The sequence below is a fragment of the Diabrotica virgifera genome, chromosome 1 (assembly GCF_917563875.1).
Source record: "Diabrotica virgifera virgifera chromosome 1, PGI_DIABVI_V3a".
NCBI lineage: Eukaryota > Metazoa > Arthropoda > Insecta > Coleoptera > Chrysomelidae > Diabrotica > Diabrotica virgifera.
This window is the reverse complement of record NC_065443.1, coordinates 39,398,533-39,425,402: the sequence shown is the minus strand read 5'-3', so window position 1 is coordinate 39,425,402 and position 26,870 is coordinate 39,398,533. Positions and strand designations below refer to the sequence as shown.

The 26,870-nt window shown below is 33.1% G+C and overlaps 1 protein-coding gene across 2 annotated transcripts in view; it reads right to left on the bottom strand.

Annotated features, from left to right (window-relative positions):
* Positions 1–19,273: 19,273 nt before the first annotated feature.
* The window catches only part of LOC114336013 (serine palmitoyltransferase 2-like), a 49,560-nt gene continuing 41,963 nt past the window's right edge, over positions 19,274–26,870 (bottom strand). For both annotated transcript variants that reach the window (XM_028286323.2, XM_028286317.2), the window contains exons 6-7: positions 22,304–22,566; positions 19,274–19,585 (exon numbers count right to left, since the gene is read on the bottom strand). In XM_028286323.2, the coding sequence (XP_028142124.2) occupies positions 19,354–19,585; positions 22,304–22,566 (495 nt within the window). In that variant the 3' untranslated portion in view covers positions 19,274–19,353. The remainder of the gene's footprint in view (positions 19,586–22,303; positions 22,567–26,870) is intronic.

Here is a 26,870-nt window from a genome sequence, read left to right as displayed (position 1 = left end):
TGTTAATTTTATAACATTTTAGTACCTCAGCATTAAATCACGGTAGCCTTATCGGAGACTAGCGTTAATAAAGAAATAGTTTTATATTTTTTAATAATTTACGTTAAAGATGGATAGGAAAGCAAGAATTTTGAAAATAGCGTTAGTTGAGAACAATAATAATCAAAATGGAGGATACAGTGATAGTTCAGTTATGTGAAATTTATATTGAACTTAACATATAAATATAAAAGCCCGACTTTTGATCTAAGGGGAACACAGTTTTTACGGTACATACATATCTGTCATTTGTCAACCCCCTCCCTTCCATTTCCCCCACCCCTTATTTTTTAATAGGGAATAGGGGCGTGTGCTAGCTCATTTGAAAGGATATTCAATTCTCTATCCAGTATTATTAACATTGACATAATTATCTATACAGAGTGTATTTTAGTATAGGTACTGTTGCCCCTGTCGATTTTCATTTTGAAACGACAATTTTCCAACCTTAATTTTAGTATACAAGATGATTTACTTAATTTAATTAAACTTAATGTACCTTTTTTACTGACTTAATTTTACAGTTATTCCACTAGATGGCAAATACTGTGAATATATGCATATGTTTTATTTCGAATAATCATTTTAAAATAGTTTTAGTTTTCTATTTTCTCTGAAAATTGTTGCAAGCTTCTTGTTCTTATACTTAAAATCATGTCACTACAAATTTATACGAGACTACATATTAAGAGTATAGAAAGTATTATAATATATGACATACATGCTTTTTTCCATTTATTGAAGATATTTCACCTTATCCTGAAACAATGCAATGTGACCAAGTGTCCTCAACTAAAAAAATATATCCCACTATTTTGATATTAAATGTATAGTTTGTACCAGCGGTTCTCAATCTTTTTGAGTCAAGTACCACCAAATACTTTTTATTATTTTTGGTACCACCTAACTAAAATACCTATCTAGCTAGATGATCTAATTAACTATAATTGTGCCAATAGTGGTGCTGATTTTGGCTGTTTTGAGTTTTGTGTACCACCTCAAATAATGAAATGTACCACCAGTGGTACATGTACCACAGATTGAGAACCGCTGGTTTGTACTATAAACCGTATTGAAATAGATTGCAACATGTGTGTGTGGTTGGGATATTGACTGCGAAACCTAAGGCTTCATTCGCCTAATCATATTTACCTTTGATTCTTATAACAATAAATAAAATTGATTAACATTTTATATCAATATTATTAGTGTTTTTAAACAATATCAGTATGATATATCAGTATGATAAAGTCAAGATAAACAATACTATAACAGAAAGCTTTGAGGTCAAACAAGGACTGCGACAGGGTGATCCATTATCTATCGTCTATATTGTTTAGCATATTACTAGAAAAGGTTATACAGGAAGCAAACATTAATAGAACAGGTCTGATCTACCACAAAAAACATCAGTGCTTGGCATTCGCAGACGATTTGGTAATCTTGGCTAGGAGCAAAATAGAACTTATAGAAACACTCATGAAACTCGAGGAGAGGGCAGCAACCAAAGGATTGTATATAAATGAAGCAAAAACAAAGTATATGGAATGGACAAATAAGCAATTCGTTCGGGGGTAATACATAACAATGACAACAGCGAAGGGAACACAGTATAAATTCGAAGAAGTTGAGAGATTTGAGTACTTAGGAACTGTCTTCACAAGAGATCCTAACTGTGAAGAAAAAATACAAAAGAGAATTATGTCGGGCAACCGCTCTATATTTGCTTTTAATGGGTTGTTAAAAAGTAAACATATATCACGAAGAGCAAAACTAAGAACTTACAAGACCGTAATAAGGCCGATAGTAACGTATGCTTCTGAAACATGCGTCACAACAAAAAAACATCAAGAGTTGTTATTAGTTTGGGAGAGGAAAATACTGCGCAAAATCTTCGGTGGGAAAAACTTAAATGGACAATGGGTAAGAAGAACAAATAAGGAACTAACTGAGCTCTATCAAGATCCTAACATACTAGCAGTAATTAAGGCGCAAAGACTTAAATGGTTGGGCCATGTGCAGAGGATGATTCCATCTAGAATTCCCAGAATGGTACTATCTAGTGCATTGGCAGGAAAAAGACGAAGAGAAAGACCGAGGTCACGATGGAGTAATGGAGTTAGAGAAGATATGAGAAGAATTAACTTAAGGAACTGGGAAAAAAAAGCGACTGAAAAAAGGGAGTGGAAAAGAATAGTACATCAAGCCATGGGTCTACTAGGCTCGTAGTGCTTACATATTATAATATCAGTTTTCTAATATTATCCAGTTCCATATCCAGTTCCGAATCCAGTGGTTATATTTCTTCCGTATTGTTTAGTTTCGCTTCCAGTGATTGTATTTTTTTCTTGTTTTTTTTTAAATATTTATTTATCATTTTATTACTATATTTTTTTATTGTGCTCATAATAGATTGCAACATTGTCTAGAGACATGAATGCAGTAACAATAAATAAAAAAATCGGAGATCCACACCCCGGATTTGAAATCGAAACCTCTGCTTTACGAATCCGAGATCCGAGGTCTACCCACTAGGTCACTAGGCTATCGCTCTTAGACAATATTTTTTCCTGAAACGGGGAACTTTTAAAGCCGGGTCTAGACTATGTAACAAGACATGCTAATAACAAAGTTGTACAACAAATTTGTTGTACAACTTTGTTATGTAACTTGTTATAATATAGCATGAGTATCCAGACTATATAACAAAAAACAAAACAACAACATGCGCATAAATTTTGCAGCATTTTAGATGGATAGCTGGTAGGTTAGGTAGTATATAAAATTGCGTCATATAAGTATGGAGGATCTCTTCATAGCAACAGCAGCTTGTGTAATATTGTGGAGGCGACACCGGCGTGTTAAATTAATATTTTGGATGTGTCCTTCATTAGCAGCTCGAGCAAAATATAGGTAGTGGTACAGCTCTTTTAGCTGATCTGGAAAGAGATAGCATAGACCCATCGACAGGAGACATTAAATGTGATGGCTTTTTTAAAAACTTCTTAAGCATAGAAAGTTCTGATTTTGAATTTCTTATAAATGAAATCAGCCATAAAATAGGCAGGAAAGACATTTCGAGATGCAATTCCAGTAAGAGAAAGATTAACAGTTATATTATTAGCAAAGTATATTTTTTAAACTTTTTACTCATTGTTTCAGACAGGAAGTATAACATTTCTGTAAAATTTAATTCCTCAGTATTATCGTCTTCACCTGTTCATGATTGATTGTCACTGTCTGTTTGAATTGGTGTAGCTGGAGAAGTAGCGGATGTAGGTGTAGTGGACGGAATAGAAAGGCTCAGATATATTGTATGATTGAGTGCCTGTTTGAGCAAAACAGTTTGAGTAGCTGATGAAGCAGTCTGCATCTGTGTAGCGAATGAAGTGAATGTTACAGGTTTTATGTCTGAACATTCTGCTCTGTAGAGAATAGTATTTATGTCAAATTTAGAGTTGATTTGCACCGATTTGCTGTTAAGGTTCCGCGTCCTGCTTTTCTTTTGTTGGCTTGAGTTATAGGCGTACGTGCATTAGTTTTAACTACAGTTTCTGTATCTATTTTCACTTCTATTTCAGTCTATTCATCGTGTTTTTTTATTTGTTTTTTAAATCAATAAATGTAGCTCATCCCATAGCAATCCCATAATACTCGTTACTTACGAAATAGCTCAATTAAATGAGTAGTCAGTTCTTTCGACAATTTCATCGCGTAAATAACCCTACGTGAACAGAGCAAAGAAAAATCTAGCACAATCACTCCAGAATGAACAAGGCGATATGACTCCAACGGTTGCTGCTCGCGTAGGTACTATGCCAGAGAAATGTTTCAATAACATGTTTTTAGGTGTAGATCAGTCGCGGTGCGGTTTTATAACTTTCTTTGATGTTTACCGACATCTGTTGGATAACATAAAACATGCTATATAACCAGAAAAATGTTATACAACACTGTGTTTTAAAACTTGTTTATTTAAAATTTTGTAACAAGTTACAAAACTTTGTTATTTAACATGTTTTGTTACATAGTCTGGACCCGGCTTAACGGTAACTTCTTATAGGTAATACACTACAATTTCTGAATATTTTTTCTGAAATCTATCGAATGGTACCAAACACGACCCCCACGGAGGTGGGGGGGTTACTTTAAAATCTTAAATAGGAACTCCTTTTTTTTATTTCAGATTTGGATTCTTTGCGTAAAAATAAGCAACTTTTATTCGAAACGTTTTTTCTAATTACGGATAGGTGGCGCTATAATCGGAGAAAACGGGTGTTGGAAATGGAAAATTAAATTAAAATATGGAAAGTCCCCACTAAAATGGAAAATTTTACTTAACTTTTTTGGTTTTAGAACCTAATAATCACAACCCAATAGGTCCCCAAAGCGCTCGAGTGACTGCACATTTAGCATACTTTGCTCCCCTACTATATATATTATAAATAATATGCGAAGTAATTATTAACCCAAATAACCATAATTCAACTTTTATTTACTAATAAAGAACTGGACGAAAGTGTCACATCAGCTTTTATGAAACACATGAATATTTACATAAAAAGGTAAGTGATCTGCTTGAAATCGATATTTCCACAATCATCTAAAAATTGTTTATACTTGAGTACTTTGAGACTCTTGTATGAAATGTGAATACCGAAATACGATTAGGAATCTCCATTATGTAATTTTTAAATAATACATAATTCTTAGGAAATGAAAGGTATTATACAAACGTGTTAAAAAATACTACCTACTGAAATTTTTTGATGGCAATAAATGATGAATTGGTTTATCGAATTTATTTTTAAGGTGATACAGTAGCGATCAACAGGTAGCCAAAACGCGTTCCAAGATTGAGGCTGTAATTTTGAATATTTTTTTCGAGATATTTGGCACACGTATTTGTAATATAATAAAGAATGGCGGTACAGAGCCCAATTTGAAAAATATATTAATATGTGGAAATTACTCTGTAAATAAATACAATCTTAAAAAAACAAGTCTGTACCGCCATTAAGAAGAACAAAAAAATACACTTTCTTCAAATAAACTTTTTTATCAGATGCCTAGATTTTGTGTCATTTTGGAACTAATAATGAAATAAAAAATTTTAGTAGTTCCAAAATGACACAAAATCTAGGCATCGGATAAAAAAGTTTATTTGAAGAAAGTGTATTTTTTTGTTCTTCTTAGTGGCGGTACAGGCTCGTTTTTTTTAATATTGTATTTAATTACAGAGTAATTTCCACATATTAATATATTTTTTAAATTGGGCTCTGTACCGCCATTCTTTATTATATTACGAATACGTGTGCCACATATCTCGAAAAAATATTCAAAATTCCAGCTGCAATCTTGGAACGCGTTTTCGCTACCTGTTGATCGCTACTGTTTCCTCTTAAGTAAAATATGTCATTTGGATATTTTTTTAAACTTGATAGATCCTAGGGACATGTCGGTAGATCGGTAGGATCATCACTTTTGGGAGTTTTGGGAATATCCCAATTGACAACGCAATATACACCGACGCCGTCTACAACGAGCGACGAATCAGAGATGCCAGATTGGGGTACTTTCGCCCATTTTTAGGGTAATTTGAAAGCACATGGGAAAATTTTTATAGGTTGAATTGGTTGGAGAATTTTTCGGGAGGAAAATTGAGCAAACTGAATTGCAATATAAATGTATGTAACATATAACATTATATTAACGAGTATTTGCTTCTGATTAAAAAAATCGAAAAATGGTTTTTGGAACAACCGCTTTTTTTGACCAGTTATAACCGCCAGGTTAAACCGTAAGTAAAAAACCGGTATAACCGAAAACCGGTTTTTTGTTCAACAACCGCCATCCCTACCTTGGTTGTTACAAATACAGTTCGCTGGAATAAGTGTTAACCCCCTTATTAACTTATTTATTTTTAGCACATAAGAAAAACGCTCGGATAGGTCGATTTTTAAAATAATCATAGTATGGGCCATTCCACGAACATATGCCTGTTTTGGATTACTTCGACAACGAATATTTTACTGTGCAACATAAGAAGTACGAAATTAAATGGCGCTAATAATTATTAGAATAAACAACAATGTAATTTGCAATTTACTTTCGTTCTTCTTATTTTGCACAGTAAAATATTCGTTGTCGAAGTAATCCAAAACAGGCGTATGTTCGTGGAATAGGGTATATATTATAGCGTCAATGTTTCGAACTTTACGCGATCCCTCTTCTTGAGGTGACAGGCACAACTTTGATTTTTTTAAATAGGAAAGTAAGTACATCATGTGACACCTCATTTAAAGGCTTTTTTCTACAACCGTGTTAAAAATGCAATTTTTAGAACTCCATACGTGCTTTAAAAATGCTACTTTAAGGCAGGGCCGGTTTTAGGGTTCTGAGCGCCCCTGGCAAAATAAAATTTGGCGCCCCTTCATATAAGAATATACAAATTTACTGCAAATATAAAAAAATAGGAAAAAATCAAAATTTTACCATAAAGAACTATGTAAAAATATATTTATTTAAAAAATAGTAGGATAGTTATTACTTATAACTTATCCAACATAGGGCATAGCATAGCGAGTACATTTTAAGTTCAAGCGACGAAGAAGCGAGGTAAAAGATAAATGCACATTATCAACAACCAGTAAAAAATGTGTATAAATAACTATTTAGATGCAAAATAAGCCACAATTAAATTGAAAAAAATAATTTTATTATCGTTTCGACGCCCAAATCGGGTGTCGTTGTCAAAATACAAAATACTACTAAATTAAACAAAAATGTTGTTGCTTAGTAAAAAATTCGTCTAATAATTTATTTATTCTGACTCATTTATATCATTTAATGTGTATAAATCTTCTACAAGACCAAAAAACATGTTGATTGTGCGCAAGATATAGCTGCATCCCCAATAACTAAATTGAGGGAGTGGCATCCACTTAGCATAAAATAGCATGCGGATATTCTTTGCAAACGCGCGCTTGTATATCTTTATTTTTTCTCTTCCTTTTAGACCCGTTGTGATATCCTTGGCCTTACAATCATCTATGCAAATTCAAATAAAATCATTCATTATTTTTTTTTATTATCTCATGAGCTTTTTATTATCTCTATGACTCGATACCTATAGAACCAAGCTATGGTTTTAGGTATCGAGTTACTAGGACAAACAATATGCTGCATACTAAAATTAAACCCGGTACTGTGGGATAAGAACATTAGTATAAAAACAAAAATAAGAATATAATATAACACCATGACAAAAAGTATTCTGAATAATGGGTGTGAAAATTGAATAAAAAATACGAAAACCAAATGCAAAATAAGAGCAACAGAGATCGAATACCTAAGTAGAAGCTGTAGAAGGGATAGAATAAATAACATAGAGATTAAGAAAATAATGGTAATGAATTCAAGGGATAATAGACAACATAGAAAAAAAGAGATTAACCTGGTACAGACATGGCAGAAGAGCAGACCAAAATCGTTGATAAACAGAATAACAGATTGGAGCCCGATAGGAAGAAGGAAGAGAGACAGACCCCGAAAATCTTTTAGAGATAAAATGGACGAAGCAATATTAGAAAAGAAACCTGCAGGACTGGAAAAACAGAAAGAACTGAAAATAAAGGTCAAGTGAAATAATACAGGAAAAACTATGGAAATCCAGGGTGGTGAAGAAAAACAGGATGTTTCTAAATAAATGCGACAAACTTTAAAGGGTAATTCTACATGAAAAAATAATGACAGTTTGCTCTATAAGCGTATGTCAGCAAATACTTCGTTTCCGAGATATGGGGTCAGGGCCGCGTTTAGGTCAGTTGACGACCTAGGCAATTCTCTAGTAGCCGCCCTTCAAGCATGTACATACCATTTTTGCTAAAAAAAATCGCAAGCAGTTTTTTTTTATTTAAATAAGAATACATAAAAATTGTCATTACAGTTCGATCACATCAGATTTCTTTCTTGATTTTTCTTTGGAAAAATCATCTCTAATGTCGTCATAATTTATCGCCTTTGTTACGTCACTTTCTATGGACAAAATCGACAAATTGTTAAGACGTTCTTGCATCATACTTGATTGGAGATTATTTTCATGAATATTTTAAATTCTTAAACACAAATAAATGCGCAAAGCAATATCAAAATTAGGGAAAATATCTTTGAATCCACTCTTCTTTAAATATTTAGATATGTCAATTATTGGTGATTGGTGATTCTATTGTGGTATCCAAATGAACCTTTAAGTGAATGCATTCATGTATGAATGATGTAGGTATCTATTAGTGAAGTCAGTGAGGGTATTTAGCTCCGAATTCCATCCTACTGCATCAATTTACTTGATATTTTCATTGTAAGTAGGGAATAGCTCAAGAAACAAAGTCTACGCTATATCCTATGACGCTTTTAACTTAGGGGTGGTTCCCACCCGTTCTCGGGGGTGGAAATTTTTTTTATCAAACTAACACCGGAGGTGGCCAGAGAACCTAATTCTAAGCAATAACTGTTTTATACATTTTTTTGAAAACTCAATATTTTTTGAGTTATTCGTGATTAAAAATTTGCCATTTTCATTGAAAAATGACACTTTTCGGAGATTGTTTTTTGGGAATACCATAAAAATTGTGCATCTAGCGAATTTTTGTAGTTTATGAAAAATCAGAGAGATTCATTTTTTCATAAATCTTCTAGTTTAAATAAAAAAAGAGATGGTAGGTGAAAAAAGATTTTTTTTTGTGCATGCTCAAATTTTCGATTTTAGGGGTATAATGCTACGAATACCTTTTGTAGTGCTTGAAAAGACCTTTAAAACGAGAACTGTTAAATGTCGGTTATATTCAAACTAAGCGAGATATGGTGCAAAAAAAACTTATGACTAATGTATTTTAAGTAAGGAAAAAATGAGAAGTATATTTAACCCCTCATCCACCAGAATTTAAATGCATCTTTTTTTTCTAGAATACCTTCTACTATAGTGTTATTTCTATATTTAAAAAGTTGGACGGGTTTAAAATGAATGGTTTTGAAAAGAATAAGTTCAAATTAATTTTTTTTAATCTTCCTTTTTCTCCATGTAATTCGAAAGTGATAAGAGATACGTAAAAAAATACCTTACAAAAAGGAAGTACAAAACTCAAAGAGGTACCACAAAAAATGTATATTAATAAATCATAAAAGGACGCGTTTCGGCTCTTCACGAGCCATCATCAGCTTTAAAAGACGGGAGCAAAGACGAAAACTGCCCTACAATATAAAATGGAAATTTTAAGCATGTGGTGATAACGCCCACCTCAGCAAAAGAACTTACCAGACCAGGAAGGAGGAAGAATCTACTAGATTACATTATTTAAGTTTCTATAGGCTTCATTATTTAAAGTTTTAAGTATTGTATTAGACATTAAGTTATATATGAATATAAAAATTCATTAGAAAGATTTTTATGACTTGCACGTTGGGAGGAACCATCTTGCGAACAGATCAGGTGCAAGGAACTTTTCGATGAACTGATCTGTTCGCAAGATGGTTCCTCCCAACGTGGAAGTCATAAAAATCTTTCTAATGAATTTTTATATTCATATATAACTTAATGTCTAATACAGTACTTAAAACTTTAAATAATGAAGCCTATAGAACCTTAAATAATGTAATCTAGTAGATTCTTCCTCCTTCCTGGTCTGGTAAGTTCTTTTGCTGAGGTGGGCGTTATCACCACATGCTTAAAATTTCCATTTTATATTGTAGGACAGTTTTCGTCTTTGCTCCTGTATTTTAAAGCTGATCATGGCTCGTGAAGAGCCGAAACGCGTCCTTTTATGACCTTTTATTAATATACATTTTTTGTGGTACCTCTTTGAGTTTTGTACTTCCTTACCTCGAGACCACATTTGAGAATGGATACTTCTCTTCATGTACCTTACAAAAATGTAGGTTTTCTTTTAGATAACAATGTTATTTTTCTTTCATTACTGTATCTCATTATCATTTTCAAGTTACATGGAGAAAAAGGAAGATTTAAAAAAAAATTAAAAATGCTCTCTATAATTTGATCTTATTTTTTTTTCAAAAACCATACATTTTAAACCCGTCCAACTTGTTAAACATAGAAATAACACTTTAGTACAGTCGGAAAAATTAAAGAATACCCATGAACGAACATATAAAACACGCTGTATTTTCCTGTCACGGTGTCACAAAGAAAATTGCCAAGCGCAAGTACATGTAATAATAATTATTACATGTACTTGGGCTGGCCAATTTTTTGTGTGGCACGTTGACAGGAAAATACAGCGTGTTTTATATGTTCGTTCATGGGTTATCTTTCATTTTTCCGACTGTAAAGGGTATTGTAGAAGCCAAACGATGCATTTAAATCTGGTGGATGAGGGGTTAAAATATACATACTTCGCATTTTATCCTAAACCATTTCTCTGCTATTAAGTTGAATACCCCCATTTGAGTATGCACAAAAAAATTTCTTTTCAGCTACCATATCTCTTTTTATGTTATCACTAGAAGACTTATGAAGGAACGAATCTCTTTGATTTTTCATAAGCTACAAAAATATTTTATATAGTTTTTTTTCGTTAGATGCATAATTTTTAAGGTATTCGCAAAAAACCGTCCGAAAAGGCGACATTTTTCAATGAAAATGACAAATTTTCAAACACGAATAACCCAAAAGGATTCAGTTTAAAAAAAAATTATAGAACAGTGCGCCTTTGCGGTGCTGCCGACGACCCAGTAGTGTTAAGAAAATGCAATTTATGTTCTAGAAATGAATGCCCACTTATATTCCATTGATGGATGTACTATGTACTTAAATACATAGTACATACTTACGGTGACCATATGTACTTATTTAAGTAGGACAGTACTTATTTTTAAATATTGTCCTAATGTACTTTAAAACATTTCTAAGGACAAAATTAATATTTTTATCTTGTATAAGTACCGCATGTATACTCAGTCCTGTTGGACAGGGAATTGGGCAGGGAAGTGGGCAGCGTGAACGTGTAAATAGCTCACTCGCGCTGCCGCTGCTAATGCTACTGCCATTGCAGTTTCATGAAGCCATTCTGAAAGTAGAAGGTGATAAAATAAATGCGGCAGATGCTGCTCAAGAATACTTTAATCTTAAAAACAGATTACAACATCGGTTGGACGCATTATTTTTGCCGCTTAAAGTGAGAGAATGTCTTGGTAAACTTGAAGACGGGCAAGCCGCTACTGAAAACTTCAGTACACAAGTGAGACATTTTTACACAAAATATGTAACCTACCTAGAAAACTGGAGTACAAATCTTCATGAGTTCAAACTATTCAAATGGATAAATCTAAGAAATGAAATAACATGGAACGATGTTTGCTATTCTTTTGAAGCTTTTAAACTGTATATCAAGGCCACCATTTTAAATGAAGATCAACTCGTTGACGAACTGGGAATTTTGAAAGACGTGGCTACAAGTGAAAAAATTGCTGAGTGGAACAGAGAAGAAAAAAATAGTCAGGCCATCGATGGCTTGAAGTTTTTAAGTGTGTAGTTCAATTCAAACTGAAAAACAAATATTATGCGAATTTATGTTTTGTCTTCCGGGTACTAGTGCAGCTATCGAGCGTTTATTTTCTGTAATAAATAATAATTATTGGACGTCGGAAAAGTCACAAATGTCCATTTCCACTCTCAAGGCAGCGATGCAGGTGTACGCAAATTTTGATGAGACTTGTAATGAAATGTTTCATTTACTTCAGTCAAGCCGGACCTTCTTAAATTAATTTTAAGTTCAGAAAATTATGAATGGTACAAAAAACCGGAAGAAGATGAGGCTATTCCAGGTCCCTCCTTTATAAGGAGATACAAAAGATACATTTTGCGTTTTTAATACACTTCTGTTTTTTTGTACTTTTTTTTCTTTAAAAAGATATGGTCACCGTATACATACTACTTTAATTTTTATATACAAATATTTGTTGTACAGTATTTTTGCCGCCCTCTCATAATTTGCCGCCCTAGGCAACTGCCTATATTGCCTAATGGATAAAGCAGCCCTGTATGGGGTGTTGACATTTTTCTTACAAACTGACGATTTCTTTATTGTTCTAAAACCGGTTCAGATATGCAAATGAAATTTGATGTGTTTTAAGAGGTAATTATTGCGCATTTTTTGACATAAAATTAATAATTTTATATCTACTGTTGAAATGGTGTGAATTTTTTTAAAGAAAAACATAGTACGCCACTGAGATATTTCAAATAACAAATCATTTTGGAATTCCTCTTTCAATTTATGATATATACAAAAATCTATTATTCCTTTTTTTCATACGTCGTTCGTGCCGTTTTTATGCAAAAAGTGAAACATCTTAACGCGTACAAAGTATTCGAAATAAATTTCTATATATTAATATTATGAAAAAGAACTTGTCAATTCTAATTCATATAGATATACCTGGTTTGTTTTTTTTTTATTTCAAATTACACACCCACGGACACACGACAATGTTGATAAAGCAAAGTTTACAGAACAGGAAGACAAAACTATTTAACCATTGAGGCTATAATGACAAGCAGCAGTATAATAATATCACTGACTATTCATAAATTTGTTGATACTTCGTAAATCTGATCTTGGTGTATTTTAAGTATGTATGTATAACATTGTAATACCATAAAAGTGATAGGTATTACCTGACAAATGACCTTTAAAAGCCATAACAATTTTTAGGTTGCATTATTTTTATTAGAGAATTTTTGTGAGCTAGAAATAGTTTTCTTATTGTTACAATTATTTAATATTAATTGTCTTAGGAGTAATCTTAGCCCAAAGATATTCTATAAAGTCCAAAAAATAATGAATGTAAAAAATATTATATATTTTTTTGTTTAGCTAATGCCTCCATAACTAATGGCCATTGGCATGGTAGGTACGGTAATTTTGAACAGTTAGGTACCTAGTGTCATGTGTAAGTAGTGTGTGTGTTAAGTAAGTGCCTTGTTACTTTGCAATGTCGACGTCATTGTCTTTGCAAAGAGACGCTAATTGTATCCGAACGTCTGCGGTCCCTCCGGTGAGAACCGATCCCACGAGGACAGAAACTATATTCATTTATTAATTTATAATAAATGAAAAATTTCCGACCCTGGTGAGATTCGAACCCACAACCTTTCGGATTTTTTCGATCCAAAGGCAGACGCTCTTACCACTGAGCCACGGAGGGGGGTAAATATTATATTTATATATCAGCGTCTCTCAAAATTTGGCGCCCCCAAATTCTGGCGCCCCGGGCGGTCGCCCGGCTCGCCCGCCACTTTATCCGGCGCTGCTTTAAGGCACTAGTGCTTTAAAATTTTTATGGCACTGCAATTCGTATTGATCGTATAGGCAATTTTGATGTAATGTCAAAAAAATATAAAAATGGAATGTCAGTCAAGTTCAAGTAAAAGATTTTGTAGATATTGTCCTGTAATTACGTTTGTAGAAAAAATATTGCATGATATGCGTGTTAAAAAGTGCATTTTTAAGGCACTCATGTGAATTGCAGAACTCGCAGTCGCTCATTCTGCAAACTTTCACATGCGTGCTTTAAACGTGTACTTTTAACACTTATATCATAAATAACTATTGAAATACTGATTACAAAAATTTATAGTATTTTAAGCCTTTCTGAGAGCATATGCGCAAAAATTTCGCTCGAATTATTTTTAAATGCGTTCATTTTTTTCGAATACTGAGAAAACCTTAAGTATTTTTAAAAAATTTAAACGCAGAAAGAAATATTACTGTATTATCCATGGTCGAAAGTCCTTGAGAACTTCTATAATATTTATTTTAGTAAGTCACAGGGGTGAAAAAAATAGTCTGATTTTTAATTTTAAATATATATTACAAAAGAAACTTTTTGTTCATTATAAGGGACTTTCTGCCCTCGGGAATAATGTAGTCTTCTATTTTGCGTTTAAATTTTTTAAAAATACCTATTAGTTATCTCAGGATTCGAAAAAAATAAATGCGTTTAAAAAGAACTCGACCGAAATTTTGCGCCTACGCTCTCAAAAAGGATTAAAGTATTAAACATTTTTGTACTGCTTGAATTTATGCGACGATTGACGATCCACTGTTTTAAAGATTGGTTGAACAGATGTTGCCAGTTGTATGGTCCTCACTATGTGTATCGTAAGTTATTCAACAGGGCATAGAATATACATGGTTAGAAAATATACGCCAGGGTCAGCGCCTCTATGCGGAAAATCTCTGAACTAAAAATTGATGTGGACCATACAAAGTGAGGTCCCACTTTTTTTTGTAAAAAAACAGTGTTTGCTATCAGTACATGTCTACGAAAAAGTCTTACATTGATTGACTAAGTGAGGTCCGTATACTGGACCTCACTTTGTACAGGACCTCACTTCAACCGCAGTTTCTTTTGATATGTGGCTCACTTCATACGCTGGGAGTAATATATATATATATATATATATATATATATATATATATATATATATATATATATACCGGGTGGTGAATTGGAAAGCGGGCCATAGGAAACTCAATGTAAAATTCTAAACTGTTGAATTCCTGCTTCCCTAATTATTTTACATCAAAAGTCATAAGAAACTATTTGTAGAGAATTGAAATCTGTATTGAAAACAACTGTTAATATTGTTCTACGAACAATAATTATTCAAAATTTTGTAAAAATAGAATACATTTTTCAGAGTAATACGCCAAAGTTAGGCCACACGCAATACCATAATGTGTATAAGGTTGCATTTGTTGACAAAAAATTTATTATAATATTAACAATTTGAAATGTCAATTTTTTTATTTATTTTATCACTTATTGTTTAAAACACAATAAAGTTGATAAGATACCCTTGGTTAAGGAGAAGTATTAATAATAAAGATATCTTCTTCAGTCAATAATGTGCTCACTGTCAGTTAAATAGTAACGTGTGGCCTAACATGCCCACACATACCTACTGCGGTAAATACATTATACTTTTTCAAAATTTTGGAATGTGTTTAAATCGTAGAACAATTGTAACTTCTGTTTCTAATACAGATTTCAATCCTCTACAAATAACTTCTCATGACTTTTGATGTAACATAATTAGGGAAGCAGAAATTCAACAGTTTAGAATTTTACATTGAGTATCCTATGTCCCGTTTTCCGATTCACCACCCGGTATATATAGGCTAACAGATTATCAACTTCGTTATGAATAATTAATAAAATTTAAAAATATATGTATGTAGGCAGTACTATTGAACTACCGAATTCATTATTTAAAACTGTTTTAATTGTATGGTAAAAATGTTTAAAAATTAATTGTATTAACGAAAAAGGAGAAATTCTCGTTTCGCTTTCATCATTGAAATGCATTTACTATTTTGGTTTAATAAGTTTATCATGAGTATTCTTAGAATTTTATTTTTACATGGAATTGACATTCAGATAAGCTGAGCCAAAACCCACAAACAAAGAGGAAACGGACCGCTTCATACCTGCATAAGGGGTAAGGGGTTGGGAACAAAGGCAAAATACAAAATATGAAAAACAGTTAGGCAAGGCATTTGGCATTTGTATTTGTATCTACACTCAACACTATCACTGTCTATGCGGGATGTGTATTTTGGTCTGTGCTGTGTTATGAGGAAGACCGAGTATTTCTACAAGGAATATGAACATGCATAATTAACCTATTTATTTTGTTTGCGGTCAACTTACAAATAAAAAATTTATTTTGGTACTTCAATATTACTTAAATAGTAAGTATGTATATAGGTACATATAAACGACATATAAATTTTAGTTATTTACATACATATTTTACATAATATATATTTGGGTACCTACTATAGGTATATTCAGCATTTTTATTTTTATATGCAAATAAACTAAATATAATATATACCTAAATATATATACCTACTTACCTATATAATATTTATATAACTAACAAAAATTTATATATTTCATATTTACTTTTTAAGTAATATTGTAGAATGTACAAACTACATTCTCATATATAATATGTAAATTTAGTAGAAAGTAGAACCTAGGATGAGATTCGGTGATGCTGAAAACATACTTCTGAGCAATATATAGCACTTCCTTGGAATATTCTTCCCATATACTAAAAAGTGCATTCTTCCTATATACTAAAAAGATGTGCGGTAGTACATTTTAAGTATATAAATAGAAGGTTTACAGCACCTCCTTAGAATGTTCTAAAACGGATATTCTTGGTATATACTGAAAAGAAGTGCGGTAGTACATTCTAAGTATATACATAGAACGTTTAAGTACTGTAATGTAGTATATACTTAGCATCTGCTCTGCACATTCCCAATGGTAATTACGCATATTCTCAGCATATACTTTTTCTGAAAATTATGTTCTATGAATATACTAAGAACATGAAATTGTTATGTGGGAGGTCATTTGTCGTCTACCAGGGCCGCGCCCGCCTTCTATTGTCCCTTCTATAATAAGCTAAAGGAAGCTATACCTGTCGTATCTAAATACCTATGTCTCCAAGAAAATATGATTTACGTTTCTTGACAATGTCTGTGAGTTCACGTTCTCCATTCATACGCCTTAAAACTTCTTCATTTCTAACGCGGTCGGTCCATGGAATTATCAGCATACTGTCACGGTCCCAGGCCGGCCCTGTCAACACCAGAAGCTTCTGGCGACGAACTGTCTGAGAAGCCATTTTGTTTACTGAATTTGATTTATGTGTTTAAAAGGGCGACCTTTTTAACAGGTACACACCCCGATGTTTCTTTTTATTCTAGAAAATGTAGTTTGTGTAAATAACCCTTCGATTGTTATTCTAGAATAGGATGTTTGTATTGTAAGAATTCTTCCGAAATAATCTTTCTTATTCTGGAACATTGTAACAAGATATAAATAGGTGCATTTGAATTAGGGAGAGTTCAGTTGTTTTTGTATCGTAAATAAATAAATTACTTCTATTAGATAAGTTATTATAAATTACGCGTGAGAATTCTTAGTTGTGTTTTATTAGTGTTGTAGTTAAATTAAGTGTTAAATGTACGATTTATAAATAAAACAATATCAAGTAAGTCTTTGGCTTATTTAATAATAAATTCAGTGTTTTACTTCTTGTTTAGATGTAAGTTATTAAAAATAAATAAAGTCATTTAAGGTTAAACATTAGTGCCTAAAAGAACATAAAAACATAAATAATAAAATAGTAAAGTCAACCGCGTAAAGTCAGTTTTGTAAATATACGATGAAATACCCACATCTTAAAACTCACTAAACGTCGTAACGAGCTGACTGTTAACGTCCAAGCTTCCATGCCATGTAATAGTACACTATATACATAACACTTTATCATGCGGTATCGTAGGGACAGATCAAGATTACGGGTAGTGAGTAACTGTCGCATCTTTTAGAAGGTGTTTCTTGTCTGTTCTATTCTACATTTTTAATCTCTTGTCCTTGGTCTAAGGTTTCATGTATTCAACATCCTAGATACATACTTAAACTTTTTCACTTATTCAACGAGGTTGCTGTTCACTAGTATGTTTATAACTGGTGTGTGCTGTTTTGAAATTACATACCATTGTTTTAGTTTCTTTTACATTCACCTTAAGGCCATATAGTTCTCCTTCTCGCACTACTTTGGTTAACAGAATTTGTATTGCTTCTTCACTGCCAGCAATCAGTACTGTATCATCGGTGTACCTGATGTTGTTTACGATTTTTCTATTGACTTTTATTCCTTTTTGTGCTTTGTCCTGGGTATCTGCTCAGCGCAATCTTTGTAATTTTGCATAATTTGCTACAGAGGGTTCTCTGTAATATTGGTATAACTCGTGATTTAATCTTATTCTCCATATACCATTGTCGCAAATGGGTCCCCGTATCCTTCTTAATATCTTTCTTTCAAAAGTTATGTCTACACCACCCACATAAAATTGTTTGCTAACAGTTGCAATCATTTACAAACATTTTTCGCGATTGGTGAAAACACATCTTTACATTGGCATGAAAACCCACTGGGAGATCTAGCAAGAATATGAATGTGGGAGAAGCTTATTGTTTTGTTAAACAAATAGTTCAAGGATGGATAAACGTGGTGGCCCAAATAATGTAAAGAGAATCTGTTTTTATCTCATAGGGCAGAAATAGCGAACCAATGGCACGCATGCCACGTGGCAAAAGGCACGTTTGAAAATTTTGATGGCACGCACAAAAAAAATATATATTTTTTTATGAGTTATCTGTTTTAGTAGAATTGAAAAATCTTTGAGTGGTTAAATTTTGATTAATTAGAGATGGAATTAGTTGAATTTTAGTCAAGTACTATGGGGAACCAATAATTTTTTTATGTAAGAAGTGATTTAGAATCAGCGTGCCATTTCATGCATCATCTTCATCAGGGCTTTTGATTCCGGGTGGAATGTTTGCCGCTCTTACTTAGAGCTCTCAGATTCGCTTATTGCGGTGAATCACTCCGTATTCCACTTGTATGTTGTCAAAGTTTGTTGTATCACTTGGCTTTCGTTACAAGTTTCCTCCACTCATTTCGATATGTGCATAGTTCCCTCCAGTTTCTCACTTCCAGAATTTGAATATCTCTCATGACCTGGTCCTCCCATCTCTCTCTGTGTCTTCCCCTTGGTCTTTCAGTTTCTGGTTTCCATCTGGTGATCTTTTTAATCAGTAGGTCGTTTTTCTTTCTCTCTATGTGTCCCAGCTATCTCAGCCTCTGTGCTTTAATAAATCTAACTATATCTTCTACCTTCATTATGTCTCTTAGTTCGTGAATTCATTCTTCTTCTCATTTCTCCGTTGTCCATTCTAATCGGGCTCATAATTCGTCTGAGGATTTTTCTTTCGAATATTCTCAATTTTTCTTCATCTTTTTCCGTGAGGCACATTGCAACTGTGTATATTTTCAGTTTTGTATTTATGGATAAGTTCTTGTCTGTCATAAGCCTATGATATCTCCAGTATGTTTTGTTGCCTGCTAGTATTCGTTCTGTTACTTCTTCACTTCTCTTATTTTGGCCATTCACTATTACTCCCAAATTGCTATTACAATATTAGAGCATATACGAGTATTAGAAAATTTATCATATAATTGGGCTTTATTATAGGTACTTCAGTTCTGATCAGTTATTTTGATGTATCAAAAACTATTGAAACATGAATTTATTTCCTAAGTTTGAAAATATATAACATGTTACCCTTAGGTAATAGTAGTCTGTTTTATTAAAAATGTCTAAAAATACAATCTTTCCACTCATTATGAAGCATCATTTTCCTGTCTTATATTTCTTTATCATCCCATGCTACCGGTGTGTTTTCAATGGGTATTCTTGAATATCTTAAGCCAATTTCGTCTGAAATCTTGTCGAGTACTTGAAGAACATGGTCCAGCTGATCTTTGGTATGGCCTGCAGATAAACAAATTCTTATTCTTGTTTTTAAGAAAGTCGTTGCAGGATAAGTCACACCTACTGCCGCAATATTCTCTTGCAATAGCCTTCGAACCAAATACCTAAAACAATAAATGTTAAAAATCGAAGCCAAAAAGATTGAAATGTTCATAAATGCAGAATATGATTTAATACTAGTGCGGTCCGACAAGTACTTAGCCTTCAACCGAAAAATGAAAATTTTGGAAAAGTGGTGATTTATTTCTGAACGTAATCTCTTTTTAACTCGATACACGTCACCCAGCGATTCTCCACCTTTTTTAACCCCTCCGGAAAAATACTTTTTCCACCTACCTCTACCGAAAGTATACTTTTCCGGACCTGATTGTAGGGAGCAAAGTTGTACTTTTCCTCCCTAGGGAGGAAAAGTAAAAGTGACGTCATGGTATTTCATTATTCATGAAATATAACTTATTGACGCCCTGTACAATATCTATTTTCTATTACGTAAGTATCTATACATTTTAACGTATATTTATAAAACACCCTGTATTTTGCAGAATGGTAAAAAACAGTAAATTGTTATTTTGATTTAACAATGTTTACATTAATAACTTGACTTATGTTTGACAGATGACAGTTATATTGTACCTACTTGTTAGTTTTAGTTTTAATAAATTTTGTTGGTTAGTTACATAAATAAATTAAGTAAAAATGAAAAATGAATTCTTATTAATTTGAGGAAGGTGGAAAAACCATATGTATAACATGAGAGTAAAGTGCCTTTTCCTCCCTTGAATGATTACTGCCCTCCGCTACGCGTCGGGCAGTAAACTTCATTCTCGGGAGGAAAAGAAGCACTTTCCTCCCTTGTTATACAAATAGCTATTTCTCGGTATCTACAAAATAGGCTTCCGTGGCGGTGATGAACTCCTCATTTAACTCAAATTTCTGCCCGGCTAGTAACTTCTTCAAGTTTGGCAACAAAAAAAGTCGTACATTGCCAAATAATCCGGAGAATACGATGGATGAGATAGCAGTTCGTAGTCAAATTCGACCAATTTGACCTTGGTGATGGCGGAGAGGTGAGTCGTTGCGTTTTCATGATGAAAGAGTACTTTGTCCTTAATTGGAGTTGTTTTTTCTGCAATTCTTATTGCACTGCAACAACAATTGCTTTTTATTTTGTTGTTTAGGAATTGCTCTTCTATGAAGGTTTTATAATAGGACAAAGCTCTGATGATGGTACGTAATGTGTTGAAAGTACTTAGCTGATTATTAAAAATTTTTTTACACACTATCAAATTTTTTTGAGAACATGTAGTATAACTAGACCCAAACCCAGACATCCAAAGTGAAAGTTATCCTCCAACACCAAATTATTCTAATAAATATGGTCCACATAATGTTCAGAAAAAAGTCACACCATTTTGAGCGTCGGGTTTGGGGGGAGAGGGGGGAGAAATCGGTAAATTAGTAGTTTTTTAGGTTTTTCGTAAATATTTTTAAAACTGTACGATTTAGCATAAACAAGCTCCTATACAAAAATGTTCTACATTAAATTTGAAATGAAAAGGCCCTATGCATAATCCTTCTAAAATGAACGGTTACAAAGTTACTGAGGTAGTATGGTATAATTGGTCCAAAAAAGGCCTAACCTAAAAATTCAAAGTAAAAGTTTTCCTTCAAGACCAAATTGTTCTATATGGTCCACATATTGTTCAGTAAAAAGTTACACCATTTTGAGCGTCCGCTTTGGGGAGGGGAGATGGGGGAGAAATCGGTAAATTAGTAGTTTTTTTACGTTTTTCGTCAATATTTCTAAACTATGCTTTAGCGTAAACAATGTTCTATACAAAATTTTCTACATAAAATTTAAAACAAAAAATATCTACACATAATTGTTATAAACTAACAGTTCCAGAGTTACGGAGGGTGAAACGTGGAGGTTTTCGATACTTTTTATATTTCTTGGGCAATTCCCTACTGATTTTCTTAAACAGGATTATGTTTTATAAATCAAATTTGCTATTTCAGTGGCCGATGGCATGTTAGTGATAAGCCCTTGAAGAAACGTCAACCTCACCACCCAAAATTATCATCAATTTCCCAAAAAAATATAAAAAGTGTCGAAAACCTCCAATTTTCACCCTCCGTAAATCTGGAACCGTTGATTTTATAACAATTATGCATGGGACCTTTTTTGTTTTAAATTTTATGTAGAACATTTTTTTATAGAACATTGTTTACGCTAAAGTATGGTTTTAGAAATATTGACTAAAAACGTAAAAAAAACTACTAATTTAATGACTTCTCCTCCATCTCCCCCCAAACCGGATGCTCAAAATGGTGTAACTTTTTACTGAACCATATGTGGACCATATAGAACAATTTGATGTAGGAAGAAAACTTTTATTTTGGATGTCTGGGTTAGGCTTTTTTTTGGACCAATTATACTATACTACCTCCGTAACTTTGGAACCGTATGCATAGGACCTTTTTTATTTCAAATTTAGTGTATAACATTGTTGTATAAAGGGTTATTCATGCTAAACCGCACAGTTTTAGAAATATTGACGAAAAACGAATAAAACTACGAATTTACCGATTTCTCCCCCCTCTCCCCCCCCCCCCAAGCCCGACGCTCAAAATGGTGTGACTTTTTTCTGAACATTATGTGGACCATATAGAACAATTTGGTGTAGGAGGATAACTTTCACTTTGGATGTCTGGGTTATGCCATCTTTTGGATCAATTCTATCATACTAGTACACCTGTTTGCCGGTTTGACCTTAATTTCTTTATTTTGTGTCAAAGATAGTTTAAAAAAGTCTACTTACACAAACTTGGAGTAGTGATACGTTAGGAGAGGTATAACAGGGGAATTATCAATTCCATAAATAACTAAACCCATCTGTTTCAATCGCATTCTGAAGTACCTTGTGTTTTGTGATAGTCTCTCAATTCTGTTCCTACCATCACTAGTGCCGTCTTTTTTCATGAGTATCCTTAAAACTGCCATTATTTGGGCAGCAACTGGAGGAGATACCGCCCAACTATATTTGGAAGCATATGTATGTTGCCGAAGATTTGTAACCAACTCCTACAAATAGAATAAAATATGCTTTATAGTAACTGAAAGTTTTAAAATTTTATGGACAAAGATTACATACAGTCAGAAAATAACAAAACACAATTTAATAAAATTAGATAAATCGTCAATATTAAAAAATAAAATATAATGAAAGTAAAATATCAACACAAAAATCAGGTCAGGACACGTAACCTAATTTCAGACGAATTTTATAATAACGATGGGGTTAGGCAAGGTGGAGTGCCGAGCCCACTTTTATTCGTTTCTGTTATGGATGAAGTGATTAAAGAGTGTTGGATAAAAACTAAAAATTGCGCTAAGGGTATAGAAATCTGCAACAAATAAAAATTGAAGCCTGTGCATTTGCTGATGACATTGTTCTAGTTGCAAGAACTGAAAAGCTCATGCAGATAATATTAGAATCTGGGCAGAGGAACTGAAAAGCTATAACTTAATAATAAATATGCAGAAAATGAAAGTAATCCCAATAGCCAACAAAGCACTAAATGTGAATATTGAAATCGAAGGGCAAAACATTGAGCAAGTAGACCTCTTTAAATATTTGGGAATAATGTTAAACGACAAAGGTACACAATATGATGAAATTGGAAACAGAATAAAATTGTCAACGAGAACTTATTATTCACTGTATAAAAAGTTCCTGAACAAAAAGGAAATATCGAGTAAAACTAAAATGACAGAATATAAAACCGTATATATGCCAATTACAATATATGGGGTAGAAAACTGGGTACTGAATGACAGACAAAGGAAAAGATTACAAGCTACAGAAATGAGATACTTAAGAAAAGTGATGGGAGCAAGAAGATTAGACAAAAGAAGAATCGAAGATATAAGACATGAACTACAGGTAAAATCGCTCAACGAAAAAAATGAAAAAAAGAAGTTAAAATGGGCTGGACACACGATAAGAATGAGTGGTGACAGACAAGTGAAAATGGCATGGGAGGCCAAAGCAGTGGATAAAAGTACGAGGGGCAGACCAAGGAAAAACTGGAACACTAGTGTAAACGAAATACTCAAGAAAGGAGGAACATCGTGGCAAGAAGCAAAAGTGGCAGCAGATAGAAAGAAGTGGCGTAAATTTTCAGAGAGTAGCATATAAAAGAAGAAACCTCGACACGTGTGGGTATAAGAGGCAATCGATTATGTATGTATGTATTAAAGTAAAACAAAAACAATATGGATATTACAAAATTTAAATAAATTGCAAATTTAATATACCTACTACGAATACAACATTAAAAACTGAATACACCTCGTCCAATTTACTTACCGTTGCACGTCATCCGCGCCATAGCCTGTGACACGATACCAACACGAAATATCTAGGCGGTAGGTGTGTTCCTCTTTAGAATCATTTTGATTCTAAAAAAGAACACACCCACCGCCTAAATATTTCGTGTTGGTATCGTGTCACAGGCTATGGCGCGGATGACGTGCAACGGTAAGTAAATTGGACGAGGTGTAGGTTTAAGCTAATGTATATGCCACCTAAATATATTCCTTAGTTATTCATTAAGAAACTCTTCCACTGAATAATATGGTCTTTAAGATAGATAGGATTTTGTCATTTTACGGAATTTGTGGAAAGATGTTACAGATTTAAATTGTAAAGGGAAGTAATTGTCGTACCTATAGTTTTTTTGTGGAATATAATGTAGATTTAATACCCATAAAAGTCAGGTTATTACGGTGTTATATCTTTCCTATATTGTTTTACGGAGTTGAGTCGTGGACTCTCACAGACGCCACCTGCAAGATAATTGAGGCTTTGGAAATGTAGCTTAATCGTCGGATCCTGAAGATATCTTATACCGACCACATTACTAATTAGAGTGTTTTGCTGAGAGCTCAAAAAGGAAAAGAGCTGTTAATCAAAATAAAAACAGCCAAAATCGATTACCTCGGTCACATGATGAGGAACAGTGAAAGATATGGACTGCTGCAACTAATATTGCAGGGAAAAGTAGAAGGAAAGCGAGGACCAGGAAGGTGAAGGATTTCCTGGGTGAAAAATCTACGTACGTGGTTCAACACAACCACTACAAATATTTTTAGAGCAGCAGTGTGCAAAATACAGATTGCCATGATGGTCGTCAAAATCCGAAACGGATAGACACTACAAGAAGAAGAATGTAGATTTTTTACTAGCTCAGTGGACGGGATAGAATAGAGAATAGAATAGAAATATGCTTTATTGTCACTGAAAATTTTTACAATTTTATGGACAAAGCTTACATACAGTCAAAAGAAAAATAATATCAACAAGAAATAACAAACGACAACTACAATTCAATAAAATTAGATAAATCGTCAATATACAATAAATAAGATATAAAACCAAAGACAAAAACAATTAATTGCAAAATTTATTTACATTGCAAATTGAAAATTGAACATACTTACAACAAATAAAATAGGAATTGACAGTTTAAGCTACTGCATATGAAACCCAATTTTCTTAGTTATTCATTAAGAAATTCTTCTATTGAATAATATGGTCTTTCAGATAGATAGGCTTTTGTCAGTTTACGGAATTTTGGGAAAGATGTTGCAGATTTAAGTTGTAAAGGCAGATGGTTGTAAAGTTTTTTGCGAAATATAATATAGATTTCTTTACTAACTCAGTGCATGGGATCGGTAAATAAATATCAAAGATTGAATTTCTGGTGTAGTAAAGATGATTGAGCCTTGCTGGAAAGGCATGAAGGTGTTTACGAGTTAAACAAACCGTTTCTAGAATATATAAAGATGGAAGTGTTAAAATTCCGTGATTCCTGAAGTAACTTCTGCAATGTGTAGATCTTCTGAGGCCAAACAGATACCTTATTGCTCTTTTTTGCAATTTAAAAAGTAATATCAAATTGAGCAGCTGGACTAGAACCCCAAAAAGGAAGACCATATCGAAGATGAGACTCGAATAATGAAAAATATGTTATTTTAGAAGATGCTAAATTGAGTTCCCTTGAGACAGATCTTATTGCAAAGCAAGCTGAGGCGAGTTTCTTACTTAACGAATCGATATGAAGGGACCATTTGAGGTTGCTGTCTAAAAAAATACCAAGAAATTTTACAGAATCAACGGTACTGATCTGACAGTTATTAAGAGGCAAAGGTTGAAGAGCTCCTTTATAGGATAATGCTACTGTTTTATCTACATTAAAAGAGAGTAAATTAGAGTCAGACCAGGTCTTTATCGTCAGTAGATCCGAAGTTATAGTTTCATGAAGAAATGCTATAGTTGAGTTGCTCCAAGTGATACTCATCAGCAAAAAGAAAAATTTTCCCATCGATTTTTAAATTAGTGATGTCATTTATAAAGATAAGGAACAGAAGAGGACCCAATACTGAACCTTGCGGTACTCCACATACAATGTTTTTGAGACTAGAGTCAGTATCATTTGCTCTAGCTAGTTGTTTCCTATTATTCCAGTAGGATTGGAACCAATTCAAAGAAATACCTCTAATTCCATAGAAATTTAGATTTTTTATCAAGATGTCGTGATTTACACAATCAAAAGCTTTGGCATAGTCACAGAAAACAGTGGCAGTATAAAAATTATTGTTTAGTGCTTGATAAACCTCATGTATTACAGAAAACATGGCATCAGTGGTACATTTATTAGTTAAAAAGCTGAATTGATTTTGAGATAAAATGTTGTTATCAACGATAAAAGACATAAGTCGAGTTTTAATTAGTCTCTCAATAATTTTGGAGAGTACCGGTAGTAAGGCAATAGGTCTATAGTTGCAGGCATTAGATTTTTCGCCACCCTTATGAAGAGGAATAATAATGGCTGTCTTTAGGCACTCTGGAAATTTACCTTTTTCGAAGGAATCATTAATTAGTGAGACGAGGATTTCCAACACATTTTCTGTGAGATTAGAGAAAAATGTTATAGATACTCCATCAGTACTACAGGATGATTTGCTTTTGATACTATTGATTGTTTGGGTCAGTTCAGAGTTATCGACTGGTTTTAAAAAGAATGAATTCGAGACCTTTCTTGAATTAGGGAGATAGGAAATGGGATCTTTTTGCGGCAAAATAGTTGACGTTATATTTTTACTGACATTAACGAAGTAATCGTTTAGACTCTCAGTATTTGGAAGGGAAAATTATTGAGCTGTGTGAGTTTTATTTCGAAGATCGTTTATTATAGATCAAGTTTCTTTTGCAACACTTTTAGAGCTTCCCAGACGATTTTGATAATAGGCTTTTTTAGCTGATTTGACAAGTTTTAGATATGTTGTCCTGTACTTCGTGATATATTCAGTGACAGAAACAT